The sequence below is a fragment of the Capricornis sumatraensis genome, chromosome 21 (genome assembly GCF_032405125.1).
Source record: "Capricornis sumatraensis isolate serow.1 chromosome 21, serow.2, whole genome shotgun sequence".
Lineage (NCBI taxonomy): Eukaryota > Metazoa > Chordata > Mammalia > Artiodactyla > Bovidae > Capricornis > Capricornis sumatraensis.
The window spans coordinates 61,308,980-61,332,358 of record NC_091089.1 but is presented as its reverse complement, the minus strand read 5'-3'; the positions used below and the strand labels follow the sequence as shown (position 1 = coordinate 61,332,358).

General features: G+C 45.4%; 1 protein-coding gene across 1 annotated transcript; it reads right to left on the bottom strand.

The window, feature by feature from the left end:
* Positions 1–17,027: 17,027 nt before the first annotated feature.
* Positions 17,028–21,060, bottom strand: PMAIP1 (phorbol-12-myristate-13-acetate-induced protein 1). Its single transcript, XM_068993856.1, has 2 exons — positions 20,886–21,060; positions 17,028–18,555 (listed from the first exon to the last, which is right to left on the bottom strand). Exons 1-2 carry the CDS (start codon positions 20,941–20,943, stop codon positions 18,449–18,451), a joined length of 165 nt encoding a protein of 54 aa, XP_068849957.1. The 5' UTR covers positions 20,944–21,060; the 3' UTR covers positions 17,028–18,448.
* Positions 21,061–23,379: the final 2,319 nt, after the last annotated feature.

Genomic DNA, 23,379 nt, shown 5'->3' with positions numbered 1-23,379 from the left:
TAGCATTCTTATATGCATTTTCCTAACCACGGCTGGTCTAATGGTTGAAGTGGGATTTGAACACAAGTCCACTGACCCAGGAATTCACGTTTTTTTCCAACCAATATCCTATATTATATCTTTCACATCTGCTCCACTTGGAATCGTGAACTAGAAAAAGGCAGAAAAGAAATGAAATGCTGCCTATCAGATCTAGGAAGATTATCATCATTTGTTAAATCAATATGATAGCTTCCACTCTTCCTGAAAAATGTGATGCCAACACAGAAAAACGTTAGCAGCTTTATGTCCATAGACAGTGATAATACTTTGCTGCAGCTACTGCTAAGTCACTTCAGTCGTGTTCAACTCTGTGCAACCCCATAGACAGCAGCCCACCAGGCTCCCCCATCCCTGGGATTCTCCAGGCAAGAACACTGGAGTGGGTTGCCATTGCCTTCTCCAGTGCATGAAAGTGCAAAGTGACAGTGAAGTCGCTCAGTCGTGTCCGACTCTTAGCGACCCCATGGACTGCAGCCCACCAGGCTCCTCCGCCCATGGGATTTTCCAGGCAAGAGTACTGGAGTGGGGTGCCATTGCCATGAATAACAGTAATAGCAAACACTTACGTAACATCTACTGTAGACCAGACACTGTGTTAAGTTCATCCCATGTATTATCTCCTTTCATCCACACCACAACCCTGGGAGCTGAGTTCTGCTATGACCTCTGTTTACAAACAGGAAGACCGAACCACAGGGAGGTGAGGTAATTTGCCTAGTGTCTCACAGCTAGAACGTGATGGGTCGAAACCAGACTTTATATACCCATCGCTACCACCGAATCAGCAGTGTTGGTTTCTCCCGAGGCCCCTCACCTTGGTTTGTGTGGCTCCTTGCTGTATCCTCTCGTGGTCTTTTGTCTGTGAGAGTCATCCCTAGTGTCTCTTAATGTTTCCATGAGATTCCCTCTCCAAATGCAGTCACCGGTCAGATTGGATTAGAACTCACACTAACAATCTCCTTTTAACTCCATCACCTTTTTTAAGACCCTAGTTCCCTGGTGGCTCAGATGGTAAAGAATCTGCCTGCAATGCAGGAGACCCAAGTTCGACCCCTAGATCAAGAAGATCCCCTGGAGAATCCCATGGATAGAGGAGCCTGGTGGGCTACACTCCATGGGGTCGAAAAGAGTCAGACACATTTAAGCAACTAATACTGACTTAGCTCCAAATACAGTGTCACATTTTGAGGTACTGGAGGTTAAGGTCTCAAAACAGGCATTTGAGGAGGGAGACGCAGTTCAGCTCATAACAATGACCCTGAAGCCAAAAGATGACGAACCCTCAAGATGGAAAGATCCTGGGTCCCTCAATCTGTCCTTGGAAGAAAGACGACTAGGGTGTGCGGCTGTCTCTTCAATCATTTCCAGCTCTGAACAACCCTATGGACCGCAGCCCACCAGGATGGAAAGTCTCACGTCTCCAGCATTGGTAGGTGGGTTCTTTACCACTGGCGCCACCTGGGAAGCCCAAAAGAAGGCTAAGGACCTCAACCAGGAACATCAGCATTAGACTCTATGAGACCAACAAATGAAATTTTCATTTTGCTAATTCAGATTTTCGAATTATTTATAACAGTGGGTTATTTATACACTCAGCAATACACATCCCTCCCTTACTGAGTTTGTCTCATGGAATCAGGTATTAATATACTAGCTTCTTGTGATGAAAAATGTGCAAACAAAGTGAAATGATTCTGAAGTTGTATCCTCCCAAACTGATTGGGTGAAATTGACCACACCCATTAGGTTCTACAATGAATTAAAACATTAACACTAAGCCATATGAATAATTCATACTAAATAATTCTCTAAGTGCAGCAAATGGTTCTGAGCTTTACGTGTGCCTGAAAGGATCACAGAATTAACACTTTGGAATTAGCTAATCTGAGACTATTTGGGAAATTGATCAAGCCCCACCTTCTGACAGCTTTACGATCTCTACTAGGTCTGTTGAAGTGTGACTCTGGAAGCAGAGGGCCTGCCAACACCCAATATTCTTCTGTTTGGAGGCAGTAAATTAGGATTTTAAGGGAAAAGCGGAAGGAACTAGAAAGGCACATTCCTGACAGCTTAAATGTCCTCCACTGTGGAATGGGGGGTTTCTCACAGTGAGCTGTAGGAAGATGCTGAGCACAGACTTGGGATACAGGCAATTGATGCTTGTGGACCATCTCCCTGAATGAGAGGACACAGAAGGTACATAGGAGATGGAGATGCTCATGAAGAGAGCCAGGAGCCTGGAGGCCGCACAGGGGACCCCCCACAGCTTCCTGGGGCTGGAAACAGACAGCGGCGCTGCCGCTGGCCCCACGACTGCCCACATCTGTGCCCCGGTCCCAGCCCCACGGAACTCTCCCCTCTTCAGGTCTCTTCTGTCCTGGGCAACGTTAACTCATCTTCAACGGTGGGAGAACTGGCTCTGCTTGCCCATCCATTCCTCCAGATCTTCTTTATCTTACCCCTAGCTATTGGCTTTTAAAACAAACAAACAAAAAATAACCAAGATTTTTTTCTTATTTCTCTGGTTCTGCCCAAAGGCAATGGAGCTTAGCTTCTGTTTGTTCAGCAGAAGGAAGTTCATGAAGCATTCCAGCAAATGCTCAGTCAGTATATGAAAGCATCAGCCTTCCACGCTGCCCAAACAAAGAGCTGGAAAAATGTCGTCTTTATTTATATCCATGGCTTCCCTGGTGGCTCAGATAGTAAAGAATCTGCCTGCAATGCAGGAGACCCAGGTTCAGTCCCTGGGTCAGGAACATCCCCTGGAGAAGGGAATGGCAACCCACTCAAGTATTCTTGCCTGGAAAATTCCATGGACAGAGGAGCCTGGCAGGCCCAAGAAATGATGCCTTAGAACCATGGTGCTGGAGAAGGCTCTTGAGAATCCCTTGGACTGCAAGGAGATCCAACCAGTCCATCCTAAAGGAGATCAGTCCTGAATATTCATTGGAAGGACTGATGCTGAAGCTGAAGCTCCAATACTTTGGACACCTGATGGGAAGAACTGACTCATTTGAAAAGACCCTGATGCTGGGAAAAATTGAAGGTGGGAGGAGAAGGGGATAACAGAGGATGAGATGGTTGGATGGCATCACCGACTTGATGGACATAAGTTTGAGCAAGCCGGGAGTTGGTGATGGACAGAGAGGCCTGGCTTACTGCAGTCCATGGGGTCGCAGAGTCAGACATGACTGAGCAGTTGAACAGCAACATTTATATCTGGTAGGGGGAAAAAACAGTGAAAGAAAGTGGCAATATCTAAGGAAACATTTACAGGCAAAGGCAACTTGTCTTCCTGTGGGAATTCTCGGCAAGGAATCCTATAGGAAGATGGGGGCACACTGCACTTGACAGAGAAGCTGCCTGCTGTCAAGTAAAATGAAACACTCCTTGGAGACAATACCAAGTTCACAGGTCACCAGGCACCAGGGTTCTCTGGCAAAGGAAGCACGGCCCTGTTTGGTGGCATTCCAAAGGTACATGTCATCGAGGGTGTTCAAATCTGAGCCAAACTGGGGAGAAAGAGCAAGGTTTAAAAATGCTACATTAACATAGAATTAAAAATGAGGCAGTCCAGAATGGCTTTTTCCCTTCTGTTTCACACCAAGTTGAACAAGATAACTGTGTAGCAAGTTTAAAGCATTAAAAAATTGAAGTGATATGCAAGTGGTCAGGCTTTAAGACGAGAACATTCAACAAGGCTTTGAGAGACATTTTGTATTTGAAAGTGTCAGCAAGCGACAGATTATCGGTATTTTGGCCCCAACTGAGAGCATTATTTAGCCTGGGTAGAATCCTCAATTCTTTTCACCCTTTCTTTGAAGATGGAAAGCTCTGAAAAAGGCCAGAGAATCTTCCTCAGACTCAGAAACGGTCAAAGGTCTGCACAAACATACATGAAGTGACACGAGGCATTGTTCTCCGCAGCTGGGCCATTTCCAGGGAATCTGAGCAGAAGATGGTAAATGTTGCTGAGATGGATTTTGATGGTTTGGTGGGTTGGGAAGGAGGGTGTGTGGTCTGGTTTATTGCTTCATCTGATGTATGGAATAGATAGAAACTCATAAGACAATTAGCCAAGATCATGCATCTTTGATGGGAGTTAAGGAATTACCATCCTCCATTCTTCCCCCCACCCTGACGCATCTTCTCCATGTGGGAACTGGCATCAGGAGAATAAGTGACTTTGCAAGTTCTTCCAGTAAGTTCATTGCAACACTCGGACAAGAGCCTGGCCGTCCTGTCTCTGAGCCTACGGTTCTCCCCCACTTGAAAACTCACTCGCTCTTTGATGGTCATGGGCTTTATCATAAAAGTCACCAACCAGGGATGAGTCAAGCCGCCATCCTTCACCACAACCACGCCTTCAGCAGGATGGCCCGACTGTTGCTATAGATTGCACAACGCAAATGTACGAGAAAGACGACACCATAGCAGCGCAAGGTTCAGACACAGGGACCTAGAGGCACCGCACAGGGCAGGTGCTGAAGTGGTCTATTAATACATCAATTAATGTGTCATAAAGTAGAGGGTGTTGTCAGGCCATTAGACACACAAGCAGCAGCCCACGATGTATCATGTGCTTCTTAGAGCTAACATTCTTCAAATACTTGGCTGACAATGCTAAACATAGACCCCAGATATGGCTCACTCCAGTGTTCAAATGTTTCAAGTCAAGCATCAAAATTCAATATTGTAAACCAACTATACTTCAGTTTTTAAAAAAGAGCCAAAATTCAGAACCAATGGGATGAAATGGGCTATAATAAAGACTTTGTAATTAAAATACTCACAAAATTATATTGAAACATTAAAATTGTTTTAGAGGTATTCGCCGTGATTATTTCTGTGACTGCCATTATGGGTAAATTCCTCCCCCTTTTTCTGCCTTTCTGCACATCCTGAATCTTTTTAAGATTAAAAATGTGATTTAATGGGCTTCCTTCGTGGCTCAGTGGTAAAGAATCTGCCTGCCAATGCAGGGGTCATGGGTTTGATTCTTGGTCCAGGAAGATCCCGCATGCCTCGTGGCAACGATGCGCGTGCACCACAACTCCTGAGCCTGGGCTCTAGATCCCGGGGGCCACAGCTACTGAAGCCCACACACCCTACAGCTTATGCTCCACAGCAAGAGAAGCCACTGCAATGAGAAGGCCATGCAGCTCAACTAGAGAGTGGCCACCACTCAGCGCAGCTAGAGGAACAAGCCTGAGCAGCAGCGAACACTCAGCACAGTTATAAAGAAATACATGAATTTTTAAATGTAATTTAAGGACAGCAGACCAATACTACAACAAGAAAGAAAGAGACTCGCAGATACAGAGAACAAACTGGTGGTTACCAGTGGAGAGAGGGAAGGGTAATCACAGGGCTAAGAGATCAAGAAGTGCAAACAAGTAAAAGAAACTACCAGGATATATTGTCCCACGCAGGGAGTATAATCAGTGCTTTCAAGTGAAAGCAAAGTGCATTCAGTAGATAAGAGTAAACACTAATATAGAATAATGTAATGTATTAGATGAAGATATTTTTCAGTTACATTATTATCTTCCTCTCAAAATATTTAATCTGTGAAAGTGAAAGCCGCTCAGTCATATCTGACTGTTTGCAACCCCATGGACTATACAGTCCATGGAATTCTCCAGGCCAGAATACTGGAGTGGGGAGCCTTTCCCTTCTCCAGGGGATCTTCCCAACACAGGGATCAAACCCAAGTCTCCTGCATTATAGCCAATATTTTATAACTCTAAGTGATAACCTTTAAAAATTGTAAATCACTATATTGAACACCTGTAACATATAATATTATGTCTCAAATTTACTTCAATTTTAAAAAAAAGCAGACTACGTTGACAGTGCACTGACGGGGTGAATGGAGGTAGTGGCTGCCACCTGCGGGGCCCTGGGTCCTGTTATACAGCAGACACAGGAGGGCCGTGGCCCCTTCCCCTCAGGGGCCCCCCATTCTAAAGTGGGCATCACACTCAGCAAATCACCACGTCTATATAAAGTGGTGAAGAGGGATAAAGCAGGATTAGGGTCTAGCGAATGACGGTGCAAGTTTTAAAAGGATACTCACAGACTTCCCCGACAAGGTGGCAGTCAAGCTGAGTCTAGAGAGACAAGTGAGGGCAGACGCCAGGGACCCATCAGAAGGCCGTGGCGATGATCCAGATGAGGAATGACGGCGGTCCTGACTGTGGGAGCACAGAGAAGGGTCATAATCAGACGGCCCAGCTGACGGAATTGCGAGTGGAGAGACAGAACGTGAGGTGGAGGAGACGGGAGGTGCCTTGGGGGTGTCAAGACACTCGCGTTTGCCTGAGCACACCTTGCTTCAGGACCTGCCCAGCTAAAAACCAGGCTGTTTGCTCGCTCAGTCGTGCTCGACTCCTTGCGACCGCATGGACTGTAGCCCGCCAGGCTCCTCTGTCCATGAGATTTTCCAGGCAAGAACACTGGAGTCGGTTGCCATTTCCTTCTCCAAAAAAAAACAGGTACCTCGTGAGAGATGAACGAAGCCGCACTTTTCCAAGCACCTGTTACTTTTCAACACACCCTCCTCTGCCTTTTCCTGTCCAGATTCACAATAGTGCTGTTATCTCCATCTTAGAGCTGAACAAAAAAAGGAATCCTGGACTAAATAAATCAGCCAGGGTCACCCCTCCGGTGACGGACAGAAGGGAGACTAAAATGAACGTTTCCCCATGTCCCTGAGAGGCTCTTCCAGAGTCCAGTGGCTCCCACACAACAGGGACCACGTGTCCCAGCGTTTATGTTCTCTGAAGTGCTCAGCAAAGCATCTGCCTTCTCACAGTGCTCATGGAATTAATTCCCCACGGGAAGAGGCAGATCCACCCTGAAGACCAGGGACATGGGCTTTGGAGTCAGAAGGATCTGGGTTCTGTCTCTCCCTTTGCGTCTAGTCTTCCAACTGGGCAGACTTCCAAACCTTCCAAAAAAAAAAAAGTGGGGCTAATCACTCTTAGCCCTGAAAGTTGTTGGAAGGATTAAGTGAAATCATACTTACAAGGTGCTTAATGCAGGAGCTGGCACACAGGAAGCAATGGGAAAGGGTAAGCTATTATTAAAATGGGGACCAAGAGACAGTATTTAATCCCTCCCACTCCCTAGCCAGCCATGCAGTTCCTATGAACCTGTTACTTACTGTAAGACCCTGTGGCTTAAAATAAAGCAACTGGGGAGGACTCTGGAGCTCAGCTACACACAGCCCCACCCTGCCGGGCCCCGCAGTGCTGGCTGGAGAGCCACTCTGAGTCATCCCAGCTGCCAGAAGGGCAGTTTGAAGTCCCACGGGGCCCCGGCCTGAGCAGACACACAGCACCCCACACCCAGCTTTCCTGTCTGCAGTGAGATAAATGACAAAGGGGGATCCCGTGTGTGTTTCTGGGTGTCGGAACGATCAGCTAGGGGACAGGGTCTTATCTGAGCCTCTGTCCAGTTTTGAGTTACCTATTTGATGGCAAAGAGACCCCTGGCTTCTACAAAAGCAGTGTGCACAGCAAAGCAGACGAGTGCGGGTCATTAGGCTTTGTGTGTGTGGGTAGCTGGTTAAACAATGAAAGCCATTTCCATATATGACATAAGAAGTTTAAATCGTTGTCAATTCTGTTAACGTACCTGTTTGCTTTTTCCCTTCACTGAGCCCGTTAAAAAAATAAAAATAAACAAGAAAAAGCTACTTCCGGATGATTGCCCTGCTGAGTCACCCAACAAATGTGACCCATTTTCAGGGGGGGAATTGACAGGCCTCAGAAGCTGGCTCATTTTTCTGGTTGACTTTAGATGCCCCAACCTCATCACCTCCTATCTTCCCACCTGCCTGGGCGGGGTGGTTGCTCGGACTCCCCCTCTCTGACTGCAGCCCCTTGGAAGCTATGAAGTGTCTTCTTTTGTGCCGATTCTTTCTGCTGGCATAATGGCAGAAGGAGGGGTGGAGAAAAGCCACAGAAGCAGCCAAGCCATCACACACTGTGCAAAGGCAAAATCCACCAGAAGCCTGTAGGCAGGTCTTGAAAGGCACTCCAGAAGTATCTCAAGTCACACACCCGTGGGGCCCCCAGGCTCTAGCTCATCATGCACTTATTCTTGTTTGCTCCTGAAAGGGTTCGTCGTGTCCAACTCTTGGCAACCCTGTGGACTATAGTCTACCAGGCTCCTCCGTCCATGGGATTCTCCAAGCAAGAATACTGGAGTGGGTTGTCATTCCCTTCTCCAGGAGATCTTCCTGAACCAGGAATCAAAGCTAGGTATCCCTCATTGCAGGCAGATTCTTCACCATCTGAGCCCCCAGGGAAGCCCTGTTTGCTCTTAGAGAAGTGAACTATTTCATGTATTCTTTAAGATTTATTGCAGTGATGGACAGTCTTTAAAAATAGATTTCAAAGAATCACCAATTCTTGGGTCTTTATGCCCTACTAATCCTTTCCCCTTGAGTGTGGGGTGGACCTAGTGACTTGTTTCTAACAAATGGAATATAGTAAAAATGATGGGATGTCTCTGCCATGATTAGGCTTTAGACGGTGACTTCCAACTTGTTCCTCTCTCTCTCTCCCCCTCTCTCCTATTCGCTTTCTCTCTCTTTCTTACTCTTCTCCAGCACTTGCTCTGATAACATAAGCTGGAAAGACTCATGCGGGGAGAAGCCGAGGGTAGCTCTAGCCAACCACCAGATAGAAACTGAGGTTCTCAGCCCGACAATCATCAAAGAATTGAGTCCTTCCAACAACCACATGATAGAGCTTGGAAGTAAACCCTTCTCCACTTGAGCCTTCAGGTGAGATCGTGGCCCTGGGCAACACCTTGATTGCAGCCTTGTGAGAGACTCTGAGACAGAAGATTCAGCTAATCCACACCTAGACTCCTAGCTACAGAGACCCTGAGATAATAGAAGTGCACAGTTCAACATTTCCAAATTTGAGGGTCATTTGTTACACAGACATGTATAACTTATACACTCATCTCAGGCAACATCTACTCCGAGAAGACTTCAATACCTCCTGCCACACACACACTCACTCACACACACACACTCACCCACACTCACACACTCTCACACATGCATGCACACACTCACACACACTCACATGCACACACACTCACACATACACACACACTCACACACTCATACACATGTGCACACACACACGCACACACGCACTCACATGAGCACACACTCACACACATACACTCACACACACACACTCACATGAGCACACACACACTAACACACACTCACACACACACACTTTGTAAGTCTCAGAGCTCCCTCAACACTTTGTGCTCACCTCTTGGCCCAGTACATAAAGGATTAATTGTAGTTTTCTGTTTTTGCCTTGGTCTTCCCACCAAAGAGACATGTGTTCGTGGTTATTTTGTCTTTTATCTGTAGTGTCAAATGTAGTGGTTAGCACGTATGATCAAAATTATCTTATGGATGAATGAGTAAATGAATGAATGACCAAGTGAATAAATGCCACTTTGCTAAGTGACACACGGGATTGAAAAATAAATGAGATCTGTGTCCCACCTGTAGGAGCTTATAATCAACTTGGAGAAGCAGATATAAAATTAACATAAATGTGAAATCAGTGTTGCATCATGATAAGAAAAATGTGCTATGGGCATATAAAAGATAGACTGTCATTTCTGATTGGGGAATCTGAAAATACTTCTTGAGGAAATGGCTTTTGACATTGGCCTTGAAGGATAACAGAGCTTTGAGAACAAAATTAATAAAAACTGTAAACGAATCCTAGAAAGTCAGGAAATCTGGCTAGGGGACAGAGTCAGGCTGGTGCCCAGGGGAAGAAGCCAGATGGAGATGAAAACTGAAAATCAGTTGGCTTCAAGGGGGCACCTGAGGTCACCACTCTTAGAGAACATGATGAAAGCAGAACCTTGGGAAAGTGACATTTAAAAACCAAGAGGAAAGAGGAACTTGCTAAGGGTTGAGAAGACTTTACATGAGTTTGAAGGAGGAGGTGAGGCTCAGAGCTTGGACGTGATGCAACATAAAGAGAGGCCGTGGGATGTGGCAATTGCTAGTGACCTTTAAGAAACAGCATCTCTGAAAGAGTGGAGTGGGCAGGCAGATTTTACAATGACAGAAACTGAGTGAGTCTTAGGAAACCAACCCAGGAAGAATCCCAGTGAGAACTTGATAGACCTCCTGTTAAGATTTCTGAGTCTCTGGGGGTTTTGACTGTGAAATAACTCACCTGCTCACCAACATACTTCTTTATCTGAAATAAAAAATACCTGACCCTATCAATGGGTCTGTACCTACCAACAATATACCGACATAATTACTATCAAGTTATCATGTCTTGCTTTTTGGTAGTTCAAGGACTCACTTTTTATTCCAAACAACAATTCATTTGGGATATTCATCTGCCTATTTGGGGGGCTTTTCCCTTCCATGTACATTGTGACTAAAATTGCACTGGATGGAACTATAAAAACTTTGCAAAGGAATGAAAATTCAATTCATCATTTCATTTCATTTTCTTGAATGGTTTTCAAAAGTGTTTAGTATATTTTCAAGATTTATTTTTTTTAACGTGGACCATTTTTAAAGTCTCCATTGAATTTGTTACAATATTGTTTCTGGTCTGTGCTTGGTTTTGTGGCTGAGAGGCACGTAGGATCTTAGCCCCCCAAACAGGGATGAAAGCCACATCCCCCACGTTGGATGGTGAAGTCCCAGTCCCTGCGCTGCCAGGGAAGTCCCTCAAAAGTTTAAAAACTTCATCCATCACAATCCTGCACTCTTTCTGGACTTTTTTTTCTCTTTACTATTTCTTTTGCCGTATAAATTACCCCTATTTTTCAATTGTGTTAAAAATGCATTTCTGACATACAAAATAGACCTATGTGCTATGATGTTTTATCCAGGCAACTTCTTTAGTCTTGTTCATTGTAACAGTTTACATTTAGATTGTCTGGCATCTTCTCTAGTGACAGTCATATTATCTGCAAATAAATGACAATTTTCTTCCTTCATAACTCTTTTTGTTTTTGTTTTTCTGATTTTACTGCTGTGACTAGAACTCAAATAAAGGCTTGGATACAATTTGGGGCCAGGGGGAGCACCACACAAACTGACCCTACCCAACATTTTTCTTTTCTCTAGTGAACAAGTTCACACAGCTTATAACTATTAATTCTGGGCCATTTCTAGATGTTTCATCTGGTTTTGCTCATCTGTGTCCTCAGCTCAACTGTGAAGTCCATAACTCAGGGAGGACGTTTTCTCCATCTCTTCACTCAGCAGGTACTTAAAAAATCTCAATAAATCCATGATAACATTCAGCTTTCATAAACTCTTTCCCATCCCCCAGAGGTGTTTTGTTTTTGTTTTTTTTTTTAAGGAGCCATTTATTGGGAGCTTAGTAACTGCCAGGCTGAGAGCTTTGCATTCACAATCTCCTTCACAAGTCACAGTTCATCCCCTTATGAACTTTGTGATTCCAAGGGGCTGGGAGTTATGACTACCCCTTTCTCACAAACGAGCCAAAAGTGGAAAAAAGTAGTGGGGTATGGTTTATTTAGGTGGAGGTCCTCAGTGTTAAGTGAGCTAAAAGTACCCTTGCAAGCATATTACAACCACAGAAGGGTGACCAACTTGCCCTGGGTTTACCTCGAACTGAGGCCGCTCCCAGGACATGAGATTTTCAGTTTTAAAAGCAGGGAGAACCAGGCAAACTGGGACCAAGAAACATTCCGTAGTCTTCAGGGATGGAATAGTAAAACGTAGGGATAAAGGGGGCCAGTAGCTGTGTCCCTTCGGGAATATTTATCATGGAGAGAATTTCAATGTAACTGTAATGGGTTGAAAATTAGAGTAGAGTATGTTTCTCAAAATATAGCAATATTCACCAGCTTATTCTTAGAAAAGTGTGGTTTACAAGTAAGCCACACCTAGAGCACATTATCACCTTTCTTCCTCCTTATGTTCATTAAAATCTGGAAGAAAAGCCCAGATTTATCATCCTGGTTGGTACTTTCCCAGGGCCTCAAGGAGTCATCTGTGAAGCATTAGCCTGACTTCCTCATATTCTTCTAGAACCACATTTTGAAAGTTAAACAAAAATTTTACCCTTGATTTGCCAATTCTCAGAAATCTGCCCTTTTTGATGTGACACCCGTAAAAACTTCAGAGAGAAAAAAGGAGACGTTTTCTCACTTTTGTTACAGGCGCTGTATTGTATTGCAAATATCCTCCCCCCACCCCACCCCCCACCAAAATGGGCCGTTTTTCCTCCTCTGCTCTGCTCTCTGATGAACTGATACACGTGTGTTTCCTGAAGACAGAGGATCTGGGAATCCCTAAACAGTGACCTTGGTAAAACCAGAGTGTCATAACCCACACAGCCACCCAGCGCTCCCTGCCTCTCACCCGGCACAAGTCCAAGTGAATCACCCAGGACGCGGGCTCGGTCGTTCCTACCTTCTCTATTGTTCGGGGTTTGTTTCTTTGTTTGTTTTATGGTGGCACCGATCTCTTCTTCTTTCCTAATTCCTGCCTGGCTTTCTGAAATAGGGCAGCCAAACTGCTTTTTGCCGGCGTTCTTCGAATCCCTTTCTTTCCCATTGCGAACAGCCCTGCAGGCCCGTCTCAGGAGGTGCTGTTTGGGCTCTGGCTGGGAGCAGGCAAGCCGGCGGGGAGCGGGCCTTTCAGAATTCCTTGAGCACTTGACCCACAACCCCTCCCCGGGGTGCGGTGGGCCTCGGCCTCCCCGCGGGCCCCCGGGTTTTCGGGTTAACCTGAGCCAGCTTCCAGCCTCCGGAGGCTGCGAGTCCATCGCTGGAGGTGAGAGTCTCGGCTGCCTGGCTGCGCGAGAGGAATCCCAGCGGCTGCTACGCTTACCGGGATGTCTCCTTCATCAGCTGGGTTAGTAATCAACCTGCAACCCTCAGGAAAACCCGGGGATAGAATCCCTGGCTGGGGAACCCTTAGCTTTGCTCCGGAATGAGGACTCTCCCCTGCCGCGCTGTGGGAAGCGGCCCTGTTCTGGGGGCAGGAGAGGCTTTGAGGTAACAGAGGCATGGGTTCGAATCCTGTCTTCCGCTCTTCGGCCAGTTGACTCTGGGGAGATGGCTGGCTCCCAGAGACTATTCCCTTCCCTATAAAATAAGAAAGATGATCATGCGTTCCAAATTATAAGCACTAAGTGAAATAGTAAAACCATCGTTTCTAAAATGCTGAGCTCCTCATGGGTGATCGGTAAATGGTTATTTAACTTGGAACTTCCCTGAGGGTCCAGTGGTTAAGAATCCGCCTCACAATGTAGGGGACACAGGTTGGCTCCCTCATTGGAGAACTAGGATCCCATGTGCCAAGGAGAGTGTTGAAAGAGCCTGCATGATGCCACAAAGATTCCCAGTGCCATGCAGTAAAAAAAAATAATAAGTAAAAAATAAATAAATCAAAATGTTAATGGTATGGATCTTGAAGTTTTGTCTACAGGAGGACAGACTCAGAGGAGCCCTATGGAAACCCTGGGGTGGATGCCACTCAAGTTCCCTAAAGGCAGGTCTTCCCTTCTGTCCTGATGAAACAACTACCCTCCCCCAACCACCACCTCCCACCCCCACCCCCACCCCCCACCCCCCACCCCACCCCACCACCCACTGCCACTGAAAACAGCCTTATCCAAATCTAGTCCAAGCTAACCAGACCAGTTCTTCTTCCTGTTTCTTGAGATAATACTGTATAAATCAAGACGTGAATTTTTATATGAAAATGTTCAAGGGGCTTCAGGCGATTCAATAGTATTTGTGAAACCTAACACAAAGGAGGTGGCAATAAATGTTCTGCCATCACTAACAGGTCACAAATTAAAAGCAGGTGCCCTCATTAAGGGAAAAACGGCCACTTCCTCTCCAGTTCCACACTGCCCTTCTGCCTTCCTTCAAAAGGTTTTATTTTAGTCTAATAACCTTAATTGCACAAGACCTTCCATAGCTTGGTAAAGAAGCTAATATCTAACCCTCCGTTTTGACAGTGCAGTTAAGGACACTTAGAGCGTGAGTGAGCCAGAAGTCAGGCACTTTCTCACCTCATCTGATTTTCAAGATGGTTTGAGATGGGTGCATTTTACACCATTTTAGAGGAAAACAGAGGTGAAGTCATTTATCCAGAGTTCCCCAAAGGGTAAGTGGTGAAACAACTGACTGACTCCAATGTCAGAAGCCAGTGCCACTTGTGGGCAAAGGAACTTTCTGGTTTTGAAAATAGCTGAGTAAAGATGAGAAGTTGGAAACAAACAAATCTCAGAAGCTCCATCAGAGACCATTAGTGAGAGAGTGTGACAAAAAGGAGAAAAGCCTTTTTTCTAAAACACTAGAAGTATCAAGGTGTTGTTTCTTTGTTTTTTGTTTTTTTGCTTGTTTATTCTATTTCAACCCAAACCCCAGCCCAGGCTCTGTGTGATGTGCAGTCTCAGAGTAGACAAGACTAGGAGGCAGTGTGAGACCCAGACTTCTAAGAAAAGGAATCCCAAAGAAAAGAAAAGGAATTCCAAATCTCCATCGACAACTCTCATTACTTTTCCGACATTCTGGTTTTCTAAAAAGTGGCCAGTTTGGAAGAAGACAGTAGGTAGGTGTGACCATCACACTATGAGTTTGTTACAGCAATTTCTTTTTTAAGATTTTTTTGGGGGGATGTGGACAATTTTTTAAAGCCTTTATTGAACCCATGAACAGAACTGCTTGTGTTCCATGCCTTGACCTCTTAGCTGCAGCGCATTTGGAATCCCAGCCCCTCACCGGCACCCCCAGTCAGAGATCCAGCCCATACACCCCACCTCCCCGATCCCCACGCTGGAAGGCAGAATCCCAGCCACCAGGGAAGTAAGCAGTTTCTGAAAGTCCTCAAAAGAGAAGCTCCTGCTAGCGCCTGCATTGCACTGACAACCGTTTTGCTCTTGAACCATGACCTATTACATAAGAAGACTCAGGTGACTCCACGGCCAGGTGTGTCCTGTCAGGTGACCCTCAGCTATTTCCAGCCTCATATAAGAAGCAGGCCTGACGGAGTGAGGTCACCGTCAGGGAAGCCAGGATGCCCGGGCCACTCTCATTTCCCAGAAATCATTTACGCGTCCGAGAAGTCCCTGCACGACTTCCTCCAGGGCTTACCATCAATGCTGGGGAGAAGAGTCTGCCTGGTAGTCGGCTCTTTTCGTTTTGCTTTGGGATGGTTTGGCGTTTTACATCCACGCTTTTACTTCTTCTCAGAAACCCTTCAGTTCTCTCTGAATCCTGTCTGAAATAAGGGGGCGAGTAGGAAGTGTGAGCAAGGCCTTCTTTAGGCGTCTTTGTCACCCCATGTTCTGTTTCACACCACAAGGGACCTTGACAATCAGGGTCTCTGACTTCAGAGGAGCAAGGCTGCCTCAGACAGGCTGCCTCAGTTACACAGCTCAGCAGACTCAGATTCTTGCCTCGAAGCGTCCGGCTCCAGCATTCCAAAGTGCGGTACCCTTTGTGCAGCCTCACTCTAGGTCACTATTCTCTTTTCAAGGTCTATCTTCTGGGGCATCTTCCCCTCTGACAAAGGTGTGAGGAGTTTGACAGAATTCTCACCATTTATGCTGTTCCTGCCCAGTGTGGGGTACATATGTGGGCAGTTATTGCAAGGGATTGAAACCCATAATCACAGGGCCCAGAATCTTTAGACTGAAGAACTCGTCTCATTCACAGATACAGGATAGATGACAGGTACATAGACACTTTCCAAATATAGACTACTGAGGTTTTCTTTTAAATCTAAGTGCAAATCAAAAAGTATTTTTTTAATTCATAGTAGCTATTTGTTGGTCAATAGATACAATTATGTGAACATCATGGTATGGTTACCAGAGGGAAGGGATAGTTAAGGAATTTGAGATCCACACGCACACACTGCTGTATTTAAAATGGGTCACCAGAAAGGGCCTGCTGTGGAGCACAGGGAACTCTGCTCAGTGTCATGTGGCAGCCTGGGTGGGAGGGGAGTTTGGGGGAGAAAGGATACACTTATACATATGACTGAGTCTCTCTGCTGTGCACTTGAAACTGTCACATTAATTGGCTATACTCTAAAATAAAGTTTTTAAAGAATGGGAGTTCTCAGGGAATAATGCTCATACCATCAAACACGGGCCCTGCCTTTTATGGAGCCAGGCCCCCCACCACCCCAGTTCTGTAGCCATCAGCTCCACCAGCCACCTTCCCCCACAGCCCTTCCTCTCTCCCCATCTGAGGGAGGCGATTCACATCGCAGGACCTCAGCAGACTCAAGTGGGCAGGGGTGGGTCAGAGAGGCGGCTCTGAGACAAAAGGCAAGAAATGAGGAGGATCTTTTGAGCTCTCCCACTCAAACAGGAAGGCCACTTGGGTCACACCTCCTTCAGCACATGACTAGCTGCAGATGATGCAATACCTGCTGCACGGGGCTGGGTGGCGGGAAGCAGCAAAAACAGCACCTGAGCCCCTCGGCAGGCAGACCAGGAGCAGCCAGGGACCCCGCCTCACCAAACCTCCAAGTCAGACCTCGAGCCTCCGCCGCCTCCAGGCCTCCATCTGCGGCACACGGCAGCACCCGAGACCTATGCCTGGCGTTCATTTCCTATTTTCCACTGCTTCCTTTCCCAATTAACGAGTATGTCTCTAGAGAGCAGAACTCATGCCCCACGGGTGCCCACTCCCACCCCAGTACTGGAAGAGGTGGTTTGGTCAAAAGGTAACTGCTGATGGAGGTTACTTAAAATATTTTGGTTTCACAATGAACACTCAGTAGCTTACATGATGAAAAATAAACACACAGAAAAGTAATTTTTAACAGGCTATTTAATAGGTAATTTTTAAATTATTTAATAGGTTACAGCTACAGTATCAAATTTTAATTGTATATATGTATAAATATAGTTATAGACCATAAATATCCAAGTCAAAACATTCTCCTCTAGGCAGATGCTGCCCCCCTCCCCAAAAAAAGTCTTTGCAACTAAATAAACTAACAGCTTTAAGTAATACTGAAGAAAAAAACATGCTGAGGTAATTTTTCATCTAAAGTGACTATAGCCTATATTAAAACATTCTTCTAGTAAGAGTTCAAGTAGTTATGAAACCCTTGCCTCAAAATTCCAAAATGCAACTTTATTATCAAATGAAGCAAAAAATAGTTTAGTGATAAATAAGTAAAATAAATAAGATTATTCCTGCTGAAATTCAATCATGACAGTATTATTTCTTTTTTATATATTTGTGGAGTTTTGTTGATAGCCTGGCCTTTTAATAATTGAAAACAACATAATTCATGAAGCCCGTCTCAGAATATACCTATTACTCTAACACTATATATATATAGATAGATAATATCTATATAGCAGATGAAGTTATGCATATGTATGTAAATGGGATTTTCATTCTGGATGAGCAATCTGTTCCTTTTGAAAAATACATGTATGTATCTCAATTATGAAAACATGCTTAATCTCTTAAAAGATCACTCTTATACAATATACACTGAGTATAAGAAAGGACATTTTACAGATTTTAGAAACTTCTTTAAAAATATTCATTTTCTTATCAACAGTTATATTAGAATATTCATCTTACCAAGTTTTAATTACAGCAGTTAAAAAATCTATCGCTTTTAAAATTATTCTGAGTTATGCAAAATCCCCATGCTTCTTTTTCTTTACTGCAAGAATTTCACTGGCACCAAGTAACACTTCAAATTTTTTCAAAGTATATCACTTTCCAGGTTAAGGCTCATTGGAACACACTTAGTAAAAGGTCTTCTGAACAAAAACAATACATCTTAACTCAAAAGAAACTTTCAAATTAGTTTATATTTTGTAGTGACCTATGAAATTAACATTCACTATCACATTCAGTGTTCTCAAAATAAAAGTTTTACTCTTAACAAAATAATATACATAAACCAAAGATCACACACTGTTCCGTCATTGTCCCCCAAAGTAGAAACAAACATGGAGTGTATTCTGTTTCTCAGCCCCTGACCATAGTCCATAATCATTTGTCAGCTCCTCTTACACTGGGCAGCAACCTTCAGCAAAAATACTAGAACAAGTCTCTAAACAAAACTAAAATGTATAAAGAATTGATTCCCGATGTTCAAAGCTCCTCCATTCTTGTTTTAAAATAAAAAGTGGATTTTTAATGTTCTCGAATCCCAAACAACAACTTCTGGCAAACCTCCGACAAAAATTCATATATCCATCTTCATTTCCAAGAGCATTCAAAAGCAACTGAGAGTTCCTTCACATTCTTCTCCATTACAAGGCAGTCTCTCCTCTAATTGATGAAATTTGCACCTAATGGGAAATCTTCCTTTGAAAGGAGTCTCCTCATTCGAAAGCTTCTTAAGTCAAGTTCCTGAGCGGAGGAGTTTGGATATCAGATTCACAAGTTTCTGCCGGAAATTCAGTTTGTCTCCAATTCTCCTCAACTGAATGGCACACTCAACTTCAGGATCTGAAAAGGAAAGCAAAATATCAAAGTTACACTGATATTGCAAACTGCAACCAGCAGGAGTTAATATGCCCATTCCAAGGACAAGTTGAGTATTTATGCCATAAAGCATTATCTTAACTTCATATACACTTGTTTTCTGAATGTAAAGAAAGAAAAGCAACTTACACACACACAACATACACTAACATATAGTGACTCATAAACAACAGAAATAATTAAACAAAAATAAAGACATTTAACTTGTGATTTTTTTTTTTGAGCATCCTGGATGAAGTAATGTTATCTTACTTTCAAATATAGACATTTATGTCATACACCACAAAGAGTGAGTGAGTTTCACAGCCTCAGGTGATCTCATCCTTTTCTTCCTCACTTAAGATTGGCTAGGGAAAGACAAGTTAAATTCTTTTATGTTATTTTCAAGTACAACTCATTTTGTAAATGGCAATAATTCATAGTTCAGATTGTGCCCTCATACAATTATTTAAACAACTCTTTCAAGTTTTCTCATGAAAGACTCATAAAAGCTTATTCTAAAATTAAGTCCATATTTTCTAAAATAACTTAACATTCTTCCCACTCTGTACCAATCCACTGCCTCTATGGAAATGAGTGAAGCAAAAAACAAATAATGTTTAGTTCACATGTTTACTATTGTTTAAGATTAAGATACTGTAATAAACAATATAAGGTGAAAGTAATATTTATAATCTAATTTCTAAGTAAACTTTTAAAGTAAGTGAAATCAACACCAAACCAATACTGACCATAATTACGATTTTCTTGGGTAGTTCAAAAAGCAATTCAGCTTCTTTTTGGTACATTTCAATATCATGCTCATGATCACTAAAAACCATTATGACTACAAATTAAAAACTGATTTACTTTGTAAACAGTCCCTGCAAATTCCCTATTTAGGCTCAAAATAACCAAATTCTCTTTTTACAAGAGCTGGGTATTTAGTTAGAAATACTAACACAATGCTAAAAAAACAATTATCATTCAGCCTATCGTTTTGAAAGACCTGAATTGTAACAAAAAATTATCCCTTTCATCAAAAAAAAAGAAAACGGCACCTAGTTGTTTCCTTAATCTTTTTATTACATCTATAAATGTATCAATTAAAAACATAGCTATGTGTGGTGATGGATGTTAACTAAAGTTATTACAGTAATAATGTCACAATTGATACATATATCAAATCATTATGCTGTTCACCTAAAACTAAGACAGTGTTATACCTCACTTACATCTCAATTTTTTGTCTTACCATCTAATCAAGTTTAAGAGGGACCTTTTCGCTGTCCCTTATTAAGGGGGGCCAAGTTGGATGGTGAAGTTTATGCAATTCTTGCAACACAGCCAGAACTCTTGGACATCACAAAAGATGGACAAAGCTTCTTCCCTCCGAAGCAGGAGCCAGAGAGCAGCCTTGTGCCAACTTAGCCACGGCCACACCGGCTATGCACCACTTCCTTTGCACGCCCCAGGGGCTCCATAAAATTAAGTGTAAAAGGGGCCCAATACCGTCTGATGCAACAGCAGTGTGACCCACACGGATTTCCAGCCCACGGTCTTACTTCTTTGCTACTGCTCCGTAGCAGATGTCTGCCTTATTTGATAAGATTTATAAAAGCGGGGAGGAGGAGAGCTGACCTGAAGTTACTTAATGGGGCTACATGGATGGGGAAGGGCGGAGGAAGGGATGGATTAAACAACACTGGACCATCTCCTGTTTTTCTCTATGGCATTTCTGTGACTAATACCGACTGTTAAAATGTTATGCTTTTAACGAAGAAGCCAGGCCTTCCAGGCTTCTGACGTCGTTGGTCCTTTCGGGGCTTCCTTAGCCCTCCATCCGTCCTTTGCAGAACTGTGATGGCATCAAGCGTTATTGTTGGTGCTGGGGCTGGGGACAGCGGTCAGACACACAGAAGAGTCCTCAAAAGGTGCTGGACCCCGGAGCAAAAGGGCCTGTCTCCGGAAGCGCTGAGCGCCAGCGGCGCCCCCGGGCCGTGACAATGACTTTCTCCGCGTGGCCCCGGGGAGGGCGAGCGCGGACGGAAGGCAGGCGAAGGAGAGGAGGCTTTCGGCCGCCGCTCAAACGCAGCAGCATCCCCATCGCAAGGCTCACCCCTTCCGTCGCCATCCCCACCGCCCCGGGTTAAATCCGCGAATAGCGTCCCGGAGGCGCCCCTAAAGCACGTGCCAGGGCGCGGGTCCCGCCGGGCTCTTAGGCCCCGGGGCGACGGGCTGCCCCTGCCCAGACCGAGACCGCGACCCAGACCCCCTTCCCGGCCAGGATCTCCGCGGGCCCCAGCTCTCCCTACCTGCCGGGACCCGCGTGGGGCTCGGCTGGGCGCTCCTACGAGCCCTCCTTCCAGGCATCTCTGCAGACGGCCGTCGGCAGACCGGGGCAACTCAGCGATGCAACCCGAGCACCTCGGGTCTGCAGGACGCGGGCTGCGAGCGGGGAGAACGGGCCGGAGACGACGGTCCGCACAGAGCAGGAAAAAACTGAACCGGCGCCTGCAAGAACCTCGCAGCTCTGCGATCTCTGCAGCGCGCGCTCGGGTCGTATCGGGACTTCCCGGTGACGTAGCGAAACCCACAGCGGGCCCCGCCCATGCCACGCCCATGCCCCGCCCCGCCCCCGGCCCCGCCCCCGGCCCGGGCCCGGCGCCGCCAGGGCGGGGACCCAGGCGGCGTGGGGCGAGCCGGGCTCCGCGCGGGAGGGAGGCCTGACCCGGCCCCGCAACTACTTCCTGGACCGAGGACTTGGCTGCAGGCGTGGCTGGGTCTCTGAGCTGCGAGCCGGGAAGGGTTGTCCTCGCGAACGGCTGGAGATGGGGAGGCCTGGAGCGTCATCCCTGTCATAAACGGGCAGTCGGAGAGTCTCGTAAACAAACCCCTGAAGGGTTCGGGAAAGGACAGTATTCAAACTCGAGGAGTACGGGACGTTTTCAGGGAAAAATGAGAACACTTAATTACAGTAGAGAAGCTGCCGGAAGCTTAAAGGAAACTGAAACTGGTTGGGAAGCTCACTGCCAACTAAAAGCCTGGAGCAAGAGAGGAAACCCTGTTTGGGTTTGGAAGATGCGTTGAGGGGGTGGGGGGAAGGAAAGCGGGTGAAGGGAAGTGGCTGTTCTCTGCCGCCGGGTGAGGACAGTGGTTTTAAAAGCAGAGTGTATTCCCTCCGGGTCGGTCTCATACCTCCTTCCAGACGCTTTAATAAAACAACACCAAAAAATAGTAGGTCATCATGTAGACAGCTTTCAAAAGCTCCCCCCGGGCGTGGGGGGGGGGATGAGGCATTTGGGAATACGTATTTGCCCGATGTTTGGCTGGCCCGGGAATAATTCCATTATTATAAAGAGAAGCAGTCACTCGTACTAGAGAACAGATCCTGAGAATTTGGCTCTGAGGGCTTCCGAAGACACTTTCTCATCCTGTCCTCGGAACAACCCGACCAAGCGGACATTCTCACCATTGTGGTTACTTTCCGGGTGCGAAAACTGAAGGTTTATAAAGATGAAGTGAGCTGAGCTCACACAGGCCGCGAGCAGAGGAGGGGGTCTGAACCCAGGCAGCACCATCCCTAGCAGGACGTCTTACCCGCATCTGCGGCCTTCCCAGGAATCACAGTTTCTTAGAAAATAAGTGTTCTTTATGTATGTGCGTGCGTGCAAGTCGCTTCAGTCGTGTCCGACTCTGCGACCCCATGGACTGTAGCCCACCAAGATCCTCTGTCCAGTCCATGGAATTCTCCAGGCAAGAAAACTGGAGTGGGTTGCCATGCCCTCCTCCAGGGGCCCTTCCTGCCCCAGGGATCCAACCTGTATCTCCTGTAGCTCCTGCATTGCAGGCAGATTCTTTACGGCTGAGCCACCGGGGAAGCCCTTCTATATATATATATATATATATATATATATCTTTTATTATCTATATAATGCAGAGGTTGCAAATTGGTTGCTTAAAGCTGCGTGACTCCCTAGAAGTTTTCGGTTTGGTTCACAGTACTGGTCTTGTGAAAATTCAGATTAGTTACCAGCATTTAAAAATTGAGAGATTGCATTAAAAGCTCAGATTTCTGGCAGCCTTTGGGAAATCATTAACTCTTGACAACCCAGGATTCTTTGTGCGAAAGTGCAGGAGCGGGCTAGGAGAGGGTGCAGTGACAGCCCTCAGAGAGACGCCCGCAGGCGGGAGTTCTCACGTTGGGCACACCCCCTTGCTGTTTGTTTTTCTCATTTACATTATCTGGCCCCAGTAGGCATGTGAGCTTGTTTATTTACCTTGAGTCACTCAATCAACAAAAACCGGCAGGTATTTATTTGTCACTGGGTCCTGCTGAAATATAGACAATGCTGTGGAAGCATGGAACAAAACTTACTCGATTTTCAGCAGCTTAGTTTTGCCTGTGGTAAACACACAGGGCTAAGAGTGGACAAAATTCAAGAGTTTGCACCACAGGATACAGGAAACCCAGCAAGCCCAGCAGAGATTCTGCCTGGAAAGTCTTGAACGCATGTCCCAAAACCACTCTCAAGGCTCATTTTGATTGACTTACTACTTCAGGAATACCATTAGCTTCCCGCTTGGATAAATGAGTAAACTTCGCATCAAACTAAGCACCCTGAAATGCAATCTGTACATTTCCACAAAAGAAAAACAAATCATACCTTGTTTACCTGCAAAGAGTGTGTCCTCTTGACCTCTGAGATTATCATCATAAAAGATCGTTGACCACGTGACCCATGCTAGATACAAACTTTAGGCAAATTGTGGCTTTTAGGGAATTGCAAATTTAACTCCCGGGAAGGA

Bases quoted from the DNA above. Each gene is read 5' to 3' on its own strand.
- PMAIP1 (XM_068993856.1), bottom strand. From the start codon at position 20,943: ATGCCTGGAAGGAGGGCTCGTAGGAGCGCCCAGCCGAGCCCCACGCGG. The intron at 18,556-20,885 runs GTAGGGAGAGCT...TTTCCTTTTCAG, and splicing joins CCCCACGCGGGTCCCGGCAG to ATCCTGAAGTTGAGTGTGCC.